The sequence below is a fragment of the Manis javanica genome, chromosome 7 (assembly GCF_040802235.1).
Source record: "Manis javanica isolate MJ-LG chromosome 7, MJ_LKY, whole genome shotgun sequence".
In the NCBI taxonomy this organism is placed as follows: domain Eukaryota; kingdom Metazoa; phylum Chordata; class Mammalia; order Pholidota; family Manidae; genus Manis; species Manis javanica.
The window spans coordinates 55,334,717-55,348,035 of record NC_133162.1 but is presented as its reverse complement, the minus strand read 5'-3'; the positions used below and the strand labels follow the sequence as shown (position 1 = coordinate 55,348,035).

Here is a 13,319-nt window from a genome sequence, read left to right as displayed (position 1 = left end):
AGCACCAGCATATGTGAAGCAAATACTAACAGAACTAAAGAGGGAAATAGACTGCAATGCATTCATTGTAGGAGACTTCAACACATCACTCACCCCAAAGGATAGATCCACCGGGCAGAAAATAAGTAAAGACACACAGGCACTGAACAACACACTAGAACAGATGGACCTAATAGACATCTATAGAACTTTACATCCAAAAGCAACAGGATATACATTCTTCTCAAGTGCACATGGAACATTCTCCAGAATAGACCACATACTAGCTCACAAAAAGAGCCTCAGTAAATTCCACAATATTGAAATTCTACCAACCAATTTTTCAGACCACAAAGGTATGAAAGTAGAAATAAATTCTACAAAGAAAACAAAAAGGCTCACAAACACATGGAGGCTTAACAACATGCTACTAAATAATCAATGGATCAATGAACAAATCAAAATAGAGATCAAGGAATATATAGAAACAAATGACAACAACAACACTAAGCCCCAACTTCTGTGGGATGCAGTGAAAGCAGTCTTAAGAGGAAAGTATATAGCAATCCAGGCACACTTGAAGAAGGAAGAACAATCCCAAATGAATAGTCTAACATCACAACTATTAAAACTGGAAAAAGAAGAACAAATGAGGCCTAAAGTCAGCAGAAGGAGGGACATAATAAAGATCAGAGAAGAAATAAACAAAATTGAGAAGAATAAAACAATAGCAAAAATCAACGAAACCAAGAGCTGGTTCTTTGAGAAAATAAACAAAATAGATAAGCCTCTAGCCAAACTTATTAAGAGAAAAAGAGAGTCAACACAAATCAACATAATCAGAAATGAGAATGGAAAAATCACGACAGACTCCACAGAAATACAAAGAATTATTAAAGACTACTATGAAAACCTATATGCCAACAAGCTGGAAAACCTAGAAGAAATGGACAACTTCCTAGAAAAATACAACCTCCCAAGACTGACCAAGGAAGAAACACAAAAGTTAAACAAACCAATTACAAGCAAAGAAATTGAAACAGTAATCAAAAAACTAACCAAGAACAAAACCACGGGGCCGGACGGATTTACCTCGGAATTTTATCAGACACACAGAGAAGACATAATACCCATTCTCCTTAAAGTGTTCCACAAAATAGAAGAAGAGGGAATACTCCCAAACTCATTCTATGAAGCCAACATCACCCTAATACCAAAACCAGGAAAAGACCCCACCAAAAAAGAAAATTACAGACCAATATCCCTGATGAACGTAGATGCAAAAATACTCAATAAAATATTAGCAAACAGAATTCAACAGTATATCAAAAGGATCATACACCATGACCGAGTGGGATTGATCCCAGGGATGCAAGGATGGTACAACATTCAAAAATCCATCAACATCATCCACCACATCAACAAAAAGAAAGACAAAAACCACATGATCATCTCCATAGATGCTGAAAAAGCATTTGACAAAATTCAACATCCATTCATGATAAAAACTCTCAGCAAAATGGGAATAGAGGGCAAGTACCTCAACATAATAAAGGCCATATATGATAAACCCACAGCCAGCATTATACTGAACAGCGAGAAGCTGAAAGCATTTCCACTGAGATCGGGAACCAGACAGGGATGCCCACTCTCCCCACTGTTATTTAACATAGTACTGGAGGTCCTAGCCACAGCAATCAGACAAAACAAAGAAATACAAGGAATCCAGATTGGTAAAGAAGAAGTTAAACTGTCACTATTTGCAGATGATATGATACTGTACATAAAAAACCCTAAAGACTCCACTCCAAAACTACTAGAACTGATATCGGAATACAGCAAAGTTGCAGGATACAAAATCAACACACAGAAATCTGTAGCTTTCCTATACACTAACAACGAATCAATAGAAAGAGAAATCAGGAAAACAATTCCATTCACCATTGCATCAAAAAGAATAAAATACCTAGGAATAAACCTAACCAAGGAAGTGAAAGACTTATACTCTGAAAACTACAAGTCACTCTTAAGAGAAATTAAAGGGGACACTAATAAATGGAAACTCATCCCATGATCATGGCTAGGAAGAATTAATATCGTCAAAATGGCCATCCTGCCGAAAGCAATATACAAATTTGATGCAATCCCTCTCAAATTACCAGCAACATTCTTCAATGAATTGGAACAAATAATTCAAAAATTCATATGGAAACACCAAAGACCCCGAATAGCCAAAGCAATCCTGAAAAAGAAGAATAAAGTAGGGGGGATCTCACTCCCCAACTTCAAGCTCTACTACAAAGCCATAGTAATCAAGACAATTTGGTACTGGCACAAGAACAGAGCCACAGACCAGTGGAACAGATTAGAGACCCCAGAAATTAACCCAAACATATATGGTCAATTAATATTTGATAAAGGAGCCATGGACATACAATGGCAAAATGACAGTCTCTTCAACAGATGGTGCTGGCAAAACTGGACAGCTACATGTAGGAGAATGAAACTGGACCATTGTCTAACCCCATATACAAAGGTAAACTCAAAATGGATCAAAGACCTGAATGTAAGTCACGAAACCATTAAACTCTTGGAAAAAAACATAGGCAAAAACCTCTTAGATATAAACATGAGTGATCTCTTCTTGAACATATCTCCCCGGGCAAGGAAAACAACAGCAAAAATGAGCAAGTGGGACTACATTAAGCTGAAAAGCTTCTGTACAGCGAAAGACACCATCAATAGAACAAAAAGGAACCCTACAGTATGGGAGAATATATTTGAAAATGACAGATCCGATAAAGGCTTGACGTCCAGAATATATAAAGAGCTCACACGCCTCAACAAACAAAAAACAAATAACCCAATTAAAAAATGGGCAGAGGAACTGAACAGACAGTTCTCCAAAAAAGAAATACAGATGGCCAAGAGACACATGAAAAGATGCTCCACATCGCTAATTATCAGAGAAATGCAAATTAAAACTACAATGAGGTATCACCTCACACCAGTAAGGATAGCTGCCATCCAAAAGACAAACAACAACAAATGTTGGCGAGGCTGTGGAGAAAGGGGAACCCTCCTACACTGCTGGTGGGAATGTAAATTAGTTCAACCATTGTGGAAAGCAGTATGGAGGTGCATCAAAATGCTCAAAACAGACCTACCATTTGACCCAGGAATTCCACTCCTAGGAATTTACCCTAAGAACGCAGCAATCAAGTTTGAGAAAGACAGATGCACTCCTATGTTTATCGCAGCACTATTTACAATAGCCAAGAATTGGAAGCAACCTAAATGTCCATCGGTAGATGAATGGATAAAGAAGATGTGGTACATATACAGAATGGAATACTACTCAGCCATAAGAAGTGGAAAAATCCAACCATTTGCAGCAACATGGATGGAGCTGGAGAGTATTATGCTCAGTGAAATAAGCCAAGCGGAGAAAGAGAAATACCAAATGATTTCACTCATCTGAGGAGTATAGGAACAAAGGAAAAACTGAAGGAACAAAACAGCAGCAGAATCACAGAACCCAAAAATGGACTAACAGGTACCAAAGGGAAAGGAACTGGGGAGGATGGGTGGGCAGGGAGGGATAAGGTGGGGGAAGAAGAAGGGGGGTATTAAGATTAGCATGCATGGGGGGGAGGGAGAAAGGGGATGGTGGGCTGCACAACACAGAGAGGACAAGTAGTGACTCTACCACATTTTGCTAAGCTGATGGACAGTAACCGTAATGTGGTTGTTAGGGGGGACCTGATATAGGGGAGAGCATAGTAAACATAGTATTCTTCAGGTAAGTGTAGATTAAAAATTTAAAAAAAAAAAGAAAGAAAGAAAGAAAAGGGGGATTACTCCTTAACAGGATAAAACTATTGGTAAATCAAAGATCAACGCATGCTTTAAATATCCTTAATGTTGATCACTTAAAGGGTGTCAGATGATCAGCTATGGAGGTACTCTTTTCTGATAATATTCCTTTCTCTTAATTAAAAAAAAAAAAAAAAAGCAGTTACTGTGTGCTGACCTCCAATGAGTTCTGCACAGTGGTATAGAGGGCATGTCAAAGTGTGGGCAAAGGGTCTGTTTGTTTTTATGCAGAAGATCAAGGACTAGCTTGGCTTCCCAGAAAATGAACTAAGATATGATATGAGGAGGAGCTTCCAGCACCAGCACTCTCTGGAGGACTCGTACAGGGGGATGATCATCAAAAAGCCTTCACAGGGATCCGGGCGATGGTGCGGTTGTGGCTGCGTCCATCCCACCGTTTCCTGGACTTGCCATAGGAATGAGGAGGGAGATGTCTAGGCTGGCATGTGCATACAGTGAGACAACGAATTTGAGTGTATCTGTACTGTTGGAACTCAACCAGGAGTTGGGAGGGGTGCAAGTTGTAGCGTTCCAAAATCTTACGACTATAGACTATCTACGGTTAAAAGAACATATGGGATGTGAACAGATCCCAGAAATGGGTTGCTTTAATTTGTCTGATTTCTCTCAGACTGTTCTAGTACAGTTGGACAATATCCATCATATCATAGACTAATTTTCCCAAATGCCTAGGGTGCCTAAATGGTTTTCTTGGCTTCACTGGAGATGGTTGGTAATTATAGATTTGCTTTGTTTATGTCACCGTATTCCTATCATGTTAATATGTGTGCGCAAGTTAGTTAGTAGTTTAAAACCTATACATACTTAAGGTACTATACAAGAAGATATGTCAAAGAAATAATCAATCCTCCCATGTTTTCTTCCATATGCTACCTCTATAGCTTTTCTTCTTCCTTCCTAAGTACAACCCTTAAATAGAATTTGTGCCTCATATCGAATTTACCGAATATCATAATTCCTCCAGGTGGTAAAGATACCTTGAGATAAGTGCTGGGCATAGAAGCCACAGGGCATAAATCTGTAAAGAAGTAAAAAGCTAACCTTTTCAAACAATATGGCTTCTCTCTCACTTACCAACTTTACATTTCCCTATATGGCCCCAGAAGATGACTGGTTAGCCAGAGACAGGTAAGATTCCTCAAGGGAGGAACAACCTAAGACAGGCACAGTCGCAGAGGGCCCATCAGGTGAGAAATTGGGGAAGAACAGTGGTGAAGCTCAGCACCTCACCCGCCCCCCCCCCCCCCGTGTTGAGAGAAAGCTTCTGCATCCATGGATGTTTTATTGCCCTTGTCTAGCTCGGATTAGCACATAGTCTACAGGCACACACCTGATCATCTACAATTGCTCTCTTACAACACTAAACTATGTTTTCTACCTTTATCTTGCATCTATCTACCACTTCAGCAGTTTATTAAAAATAAAAATAATAACAATAATAAGGGAGAAATGTGGGATCCACATATAAATCAAGTATAAAAATCAAACGAATATTCATATTTGACCTGATTGTTTATAGTTGATGATGCGTGATCAGAACTGAAAGTTTCTGTGATGAATGCCCTTGTACTGTTCACCATGTAAGAACTTATTCACTATGTAAGAATTCGTTCACTATGTAAGAACTTGTTCATTATGCTTCAGAAGATTGGAGAATGACGAGTAGTAGGCTTGAGATGGATTAATGATTGTGCATTGAGCATTGACCCCCCTATACAGAATTTTGTTGTTGTTAACAACCATTTGATCAATAAATATGAGAGACGCCCTCTCAAAAAAAAAAATGGGTAGAGGAATTGAACAGACAGTTCTCCAACAAGAAATTCAGATGGCCAACAGACACATTGAAAGATGCTCCACATTGCTAGCCATCAGAGAAATGCAAATTAAAACCACAATGAGATATCACCTCATACCAGTAAGGATCGCCACCATCCAAAAGGCAAACAACAACAAACGTTGGCAAGGTTGTGGAAAAAGGGGAACCCTCCTACACTGCTGCTGGGAATGTAAATTAGTTCAACCATTGTGGAAAGCAATATGGAGGTTCCTCAAAAAGCTCAAAATAGAAATACCATTTGACCCAGGAATTCCACTTATAAGAATTTACCCTAAGAATGCAGCAGCCCAATTTCAAAAAGACAGATGCACCCCTATGTTTATCGCAGCACTATTTACAATAGCCAAGAAATGGACGCAACCTATGTGTCCATCAGTAGATGAATGGATAAAGAAGATGTGGTACATATACACAATGCCATATTATTTGGCCATAAGAAGAAAACAAATCCTACCATTTGCAACAACATGGATGGAGCTAGAGGGTATTAGGGTATTTTACTTGGTGAAATAAGCCAGGTGGAGAAAGACAAGTACCAAATGATTTCACTCATATGTGGAGTATAAGAACAAAGGAAAAACGGAAGGAACAAAACAGCAGCAGAATCACAGAACCCAAGAATGGACTAGCAGTTACTAAAGGGAAAGGGACTGGGGAGGTTGGGTGGGAATGGAGGGAGAAGCGGGGGGAAGAAGAAAGGGGGCCTTATGATTAATATGTATATAATGTGTGGGGGGTACGGGGAGGGCTGTGCAACACAGAGAAGACAAGTAGTGATTCTATAGCATCTTACTATGCTGATGAAAAGTGACTAATGGGTTATGTGGGGGGGACTTGATGTGGGGGGGAGTCTAGTAAACATTATGTTCCTCATATTATTTTAGATTAATGATACCAAAATAAAAAAAATTAAGAAAAAGGAATGAAATACTGATATATGCTATAGCACAGATGAACCTTGAAAATATTATGCAGTGTGAAAGAAGCCAGCAAAGAAGACCATATATTTTATGGTCTTATTTACAGTAAGTTCCAGAATAGGGAAGTTTATAGATACAGAAAGTAGATTAGTGGTTGCCAGGGGCTGAGGAGGAAGGGGAATGACTGCTAATGAAGGAGGGGGTAAGGTTCTTTGGAGACGATAAAATGTTCTAAAATTAGATTATGCTGATGGTTGCACAACTCTGCAGATACATAACAGCCATTGAATTTCACTTTAAATGTGTAAACCTTGTGTTATGTGAATTATATCTTAATCAGTATGTTAAAAAAATAAAGAAACTCTTTGGAAAGAAAAATATATACTAGGTTTTGCTTAAAGTGTGAAATAAATTTAATTAGTTAACTTGAGAAATAGATAAATACAATCATTATAATTATGCTAACATATTTGGAAAGAAATATTTGAAATTTATGTTTTACCACAAAAATATTTCAAGAGTGTGTGTCTTTGAGGCAAAATTATAAGAAACAGAAAAGTGTTCTCAAGCAAACATGTAAATATTAAATAAACAGCTCAATTATAGGGTACAGCTAGACATTTAAGAGCACAAGATATCTGCAATGGAAGATTTTTTAAAAATAGACTTTTTAACGTATTTTATAAAAACTTATTAACCCCCACATTAATATACGATTGCAACTGACCAATCAGACAAATTTTTAACGTCACTATTCCAGATTTACAAAATGCCCTTATAAACGTGAACTTCCCCATAGAAAGAACCAGTGTCTTACCTCTGTGGCTAGGCTCTGGCTTGCACCATTGTCAAGAAGAAACTTGACAACTTCCAGGTGGTTTTCCTGGGCTGCCATATACAGTGGTGTGAACCCATTCTGCAAAATAAGTAAAATGTTTGCGTGTAGCTTTAGAGAATATTTTTCCATTGTACTGATATTGCATGTTTCAGAAAATGCTCATACATAATTTTAATAATATTATAATGTAGATGTTCATATTTATTTGAAAATTAATGTACAATAGTTTAAGCAGAATTTTTAAGTGTAATGCACAATTAAACTTCTTAGTTTGAGCGTAATGCCTGTTAATGGTCTAAGTATAATTCATACCAATATATACACTTTAGATAAGCATACTCATTTAGTCATTGGCCATTTATTGATTACCTTTCATGAATAAAGGATTTTACTAGATGATATGAGGATATGAAGAAAAATACATTTGGTCATTGTCCAGTGAATTTTTTTATCCGAAGCAGTAACTATCTATTTTAAACAAAAGATGTAATACTTTCACATAAAATCAAGCATCTGAAATAGGTCTGACTTAAGAAAGAATTTATATTAATTTCAAATAACTTCAGATACATCACAAATTGGGTGACTTACAGTTTATAATTTATAAACACCAATTTATAAAAGAGTATACTTCAATTTCAAAGTAGAATTCACTTAGCGGTCTCTTTTTTGTTAGTTTCCTTCCTTGCGTTTTTTTTTTCAAAAACATGGTGTTTTGATATTCAGAATACACACACATACTTATACATACATAATATACATGCATGCACACATTCTGGGTTTGTCTGAAATGTGTCCAGATGCCAAAGAACTTGGATTTAAGCAAATGAATGTGTATATTACATCTTAAGCTTCTTACGTTGTATATATATCTTCGCTCTCTAGAACAATGCATTTCATATCTATGAAATACTGTAGTACTTTAAATTTTATTGCACAATATATACATCAAAACAGGTAATTTTCAAAATATAACAAATTTTCTGTGAAAATATTTTTCAGAATGCAGTTCTGTTTAACTGCATGTTCTGGAAATTTTATTGTAGGCATTACATACTTTCAAAGAATGAAAGTGTAAATATATTCTAAATAAATTATTACCAAATATTACTCAAACTTTTATGATTCAAGAGGTTTAGCTTCATCATTATAAATATTAATTAGCATATGATTACCTTAATCATTCATAATTCAGACTCTGATGACCTCACATTTTTGGCTTAAAGGTGATAATCAGAAAGAAAATTAAAAGAGCCTTGAGCAGATAAAAGTGATGTCATGTAACAAATCTACATAGTGTATATACTTTAGCCATCAGAGATTTGTCCTATTTACTTACGCTATTTTACACATAATTGTAACAACCTAGGGTATCTAGTTGCCAAGCTCAAGATTAGAGACACAAAATTAGAGGGAGTAGAATACGACACAACATTTTAGCCTTTTCCTTTTATTTTATCTACTTAGTAACATCCCTGAAGTTCACTGTTACTGTTCTATCATGAAAGGTTTTATCAACATTAAAAATGGAATAACTGCAACACAATTTGTGTATGCGTGTGTGTGTGTGTGTGTGTGTGCATGTGTCTGTGCATGTGCCTGTGTGTTTCCTCTTTGTCACTCTTCCTAGAGAAACAGAAAGGTAGTTCAGAATGGCCCTATTGTATTGCTATTTTCTCATTTGACCAAAATAAAAGATAGTTTAATCATTGGTTTATTTAAATATGCCTTAAAAACCAAGACAGAAGAAAAAACAACAATCAAACATATTAGAAAAGAAAGGTGAAAACCAGTGTGGACTTTCTTATAGCTTAGTGAACCAGACGTATCCATCTTTCCTCATCAGCCCAAATTTCCAGATGGAAGGTTCAGATTTTAGAATTTCTTAAGGAAAAATTCCAGAAAAGATGTTATTCCCTCAAACATAAATATCAACTAGACAGTTTATGTCAGTGGATTCTCTAAACCTCAGGGAAGAAGTGTGCTATAGTTTGATTACCTGTGAAACACTGGTTTACCTACAAATGTCTACCTTCTATCCCATGTATGTCCACTGTTCCTAAGGTTGCTTTCCAAAATCAGAGTTCATGACCCAGGAAGAAAATACAAAAATCAGGCCCTGAGATATAGAGGATGCTGTTTTTATAGATCTGAAGCTTCCAAAGAATGATGCGTAGAAGTACAACTTTTAAATCATTCCACAATGGCAGAGAGTGAAAAGTGCATAACTGCAATTAGTCAGAAATAACATGTAGACAATAGTCACAGCAAGATGGAGCATATCTAGTTGTTTTCCACATGGCTCTTCTTCTTCTTTTTTTTTTTTTTTTGAGTGCTTGCTATCCTCTGACTATAACCTGAAAGTAGAGATTTTCTTAAGTGATATTCTTTCATTTTTTTTTCACTTTTATTTTTATTGATATGTAATTTACATGCCATAAAACTCAACCTTTTAAAGTGAGCAATTTAGAGGTTTTTTTCAGTATATTCACAAAGTCGGGCAACTATCCCCACTTTCTAATTCCAGAACAGTGTCATCATTCAAAATTATTCTCAGCACAAAGAGGTTAAAAGCACAAGTAATTCAATGTACTGTCACCAGCTGGAATGATTTTCTATGAAAAACTACCTGGATTGGGAGAATGTTCAGATTTCAGAATGTTATATTTCTCTTAAGAGTAAAAAAGGATACCACTGTTTTTGTATTAATTTTCTAACTTAGGAAATTTCCAAAACAAATACCTGGCCAAAAGGAATGTATGTGTGTACCCAGTTTACATTTTCTTCTCTGTAGCAACAATAGACCCAATTCTCCAAAGGCAGAGCAGCTCAAGATTGAGCCAGTATGCTCTTTGATGTCTGGTTTTATCCAAAATACTCAGTACCTTGCTCTGAATGTTTATTGTAGTGTTATTATAAGAATGCAAATCTGCAGACTTAGAATTTTACACATAGTACTGAGGCATGCTAATACCCATGAAAATAAATTAAAACAAAATAAAATAAGTCCTCCTGTTGCTTCATTAAAGGGCTTAAATTTCATCCAGGAAATTTTTTTATCCATCCTAGTGTCCTATGGCCAGCTTTAGTACAGCTGCCCTTAATTAAACTGTTAAGAGCATGGTGATAGATTTGCACTGATTTACATAAAATATTAATTTCTGTGAAGGTCTCTTAGATTAGAGGGTATGCTGTAAGGTCAAAGATCAGAGAGACTTTATCTGGATCACATCCCAAACCTGCTGTTTGACTTCATCAGGGCCTGAGCTTCCCACCACAATAAACATTAAACATACAGAAAGACCAAGGAGACACTGGTTGTTAATCAAAGGGTCTTGTATTTGTTAACACCACTATGAAAACCTGTCCATTTAGGATACTTTGATAATAAAAATATTATTCAAAACATACTTTGCTTCTTTGTAAACATAGTTGGTGTCTTATATTATAAAGACAGAGAAGGAGAAAGAGTGTTATCATTTGATGTGGCATTTTGAGATTTTCCAATTGGAAACACTGTTAATTATTGTTGCTGTATTTAGCGCAAAGGATTAAGGACTTAATCTTAGTAGAGTTCTTTAATATCACAATTTAATTATTGAACCTGATTTCTTTCCCAGGGTAGGCCTAAACGATTCCTGGAAGGTTAAATAATAAAAGAAAGAGTTACTAACTTAGGAAGATATAAGATCAAGGCAGTGACATGAATCAATTTAAAATAACATCTACAAATTCATAGCTTACAGACCCTCAGTTTATAAGATTAGAATTTGGTATTGTCCCACGTCATTTTTATTTTCAAGATAAGGAGAATTTTTATATTTAAGGAAGGTAAGGGACTCTCTCTACACTCTCTTGATTGGCTATTGGCTAAAATATTGCCTATAGGCTAAAATTTCACTTAGATAGGGATGCTACCCTTCCTGATTGTTGTTATTTCTGTGATATTATATGTGCTGATGTCTAAATGGAATATAAACTCATCTCACGGCATTTTGTTTGTTGTCCTTTGTAAGAGTTCCTATTCAAAGCTGCCATCGGGAGTTGGCATGGAAACTCCATGCTGCTGCAGGGCTACCTCAGACTCATTCTACCACGGAATGAGGAGGCTCAGGAGGCAGGCATCCTGATGTCCAGGACACGCTTTACTGTGAACCGTGTGGCAGGGCATGCTGTGCACAGCTATGACAGACAGGGACTCCCACTGCCTGTGTTCTTCTTCCTCACTTCACTGTCAGGAGGGAATGTGTATAATGGACATCATATCTAATTAGGGGTGTATTTCAATTCAGCTTCTCCCAGACACTGCCAACAAGGTCTAAAACCATGGCTGCTCCATACGTTAGTCAAGAATGTGTGCAACATTTAAGAGAAGGGGGTTTATTTTTTTCTCCCTTGGGCGGAAAAGAAATAGAAATGAAAATGGATTAAAGAGTTTTCCCACTATATCAGAGCTTAACACTAGTCATTTTCCAGTAAAAAGTCACAGGGGCTTTAAAAAATTGGTTTAAAGTGTGATACTTCTCTTATAGTCAGCTGGTGTGTAACTCTCTCAAAGGACTATACTTGTCAATATCCAACCTTATATTATTCCTTTCTGGAAAAGCATTATTACTCCAAGTGAACTCTCATAGGGAACCAGAATGTAACAAAGGTCCAAACACAGAGAACTGGAAAAAATTAGAACAGATATACAAGAAATCATATGGTTGGAAACACTGTTCAGTCTCTTTTCCATGACTCTGAAATTTAATGGCATCAGAGGGATCATTGCTATGGCTGTAGTAATGAGAGAGAAATCACTGCAATTCTGTGGACCCATAACATTAGGAGGCTCCTGTTATCCAAAGCTAACCAGTTCTAAAAAGGCTGAGGAAATCAAATGCACTTAGAATGGAGATCAAAAGGCAATAGTCAATAACGCAAAACGTTAGGCTAAGACTTCACCTTGGAAGGCAAAAATAGAAAGTGCAGAAGCAAGTTGATATTATTTAACTAAATGAAGGTTATAACTGCATTCATATATGAGTTCTCAGAATGAACGACTACACCAAATATGATTTTTGTGGAGGAAAAGTAAACTTTTTCAACAAAAGCACGTAATAGCTTGACATCCTTCACTTCACCTTTTATTTTTATGGCATCAGCAAAAACACAATCTCCTTTGCAAAAAAAAGTATTTGAGAACCCAAGGCCTCACCTAATTTTTTTTTTTGGCTCATTTAATCTTTTGATTTTTAAATCATTCTCATTTGAAACACTAATCAGGAAATCATCCTAATTCTTCATACACTGTCTGGTCTAATGAGGCCAGAAAGCCACATACCCACGGCTTAGCTGTGTGCCCAGCGGTTCTCCAACATCACGTTCTCTGACTTCATGAAATCCTGTTTCTTTTGGAAAACTTGCAGTTTTGTTCTATGATCAATTTGTTCAATAACCAACACCATGGGGGTAGACACTGGTGAACAGGGGTGGGTGAAAGCACCCAATCAGGAGAAATGTTTGCAGAGGGGCCAGTTTTAAATGTGGTTGGGTCCATAGCGGATTTTTGTATGTTATGATGATATTGGCTTCCCTATACAACCTCATTCTGTAGGGACTCAAATAATAAAAAGTTTAGATAAGGAGGACCTATATTTTTAAGCCACTAAAGTGAAGTTAGTGCTTTTAGATTCAGATTCTACCAAATGATAATCTACGGGTGCCCTTAGAACTTCATGCAAGACTCTGAAAACTTACAGGAGGACCCACTGAATGAATAATTAGTGTATATCTATTATAAAGAACATGGAAATTTTAAAGTTTGGGGACTTTTAAAGTTTATTCTACTTGGCTTTTTCCT

The 13,319-nt window shown here is 36.5% G+C and overlaps 1 protein-coding gene across 7 annotated transcripts in view; it reads right to left on the bottom strand.

Annotated features, from left to right (window-relative positions):
- The window catches only part of ANK3 (ankyrin 3), a 661,312-nt gene that overhangs the window by 212,339 nt on the left and 435,654 nt on the right, over positions 1-13,319 (bottom strand). For all 7 annotated transcript variants that reach the window (XM_073241006.1, XM_073241010.1, XM_073241011.1 and 4 more), the window contains one exon: positions 7,454-7,552. In XM_073241006.1, the coding sequence (XP_073097107.1) occupies positions 7,454-7,552 (99 nt within the window). The remainder of the gene's footprint in view (positions 1-7,453; positions 7,553-13,319) is intronic.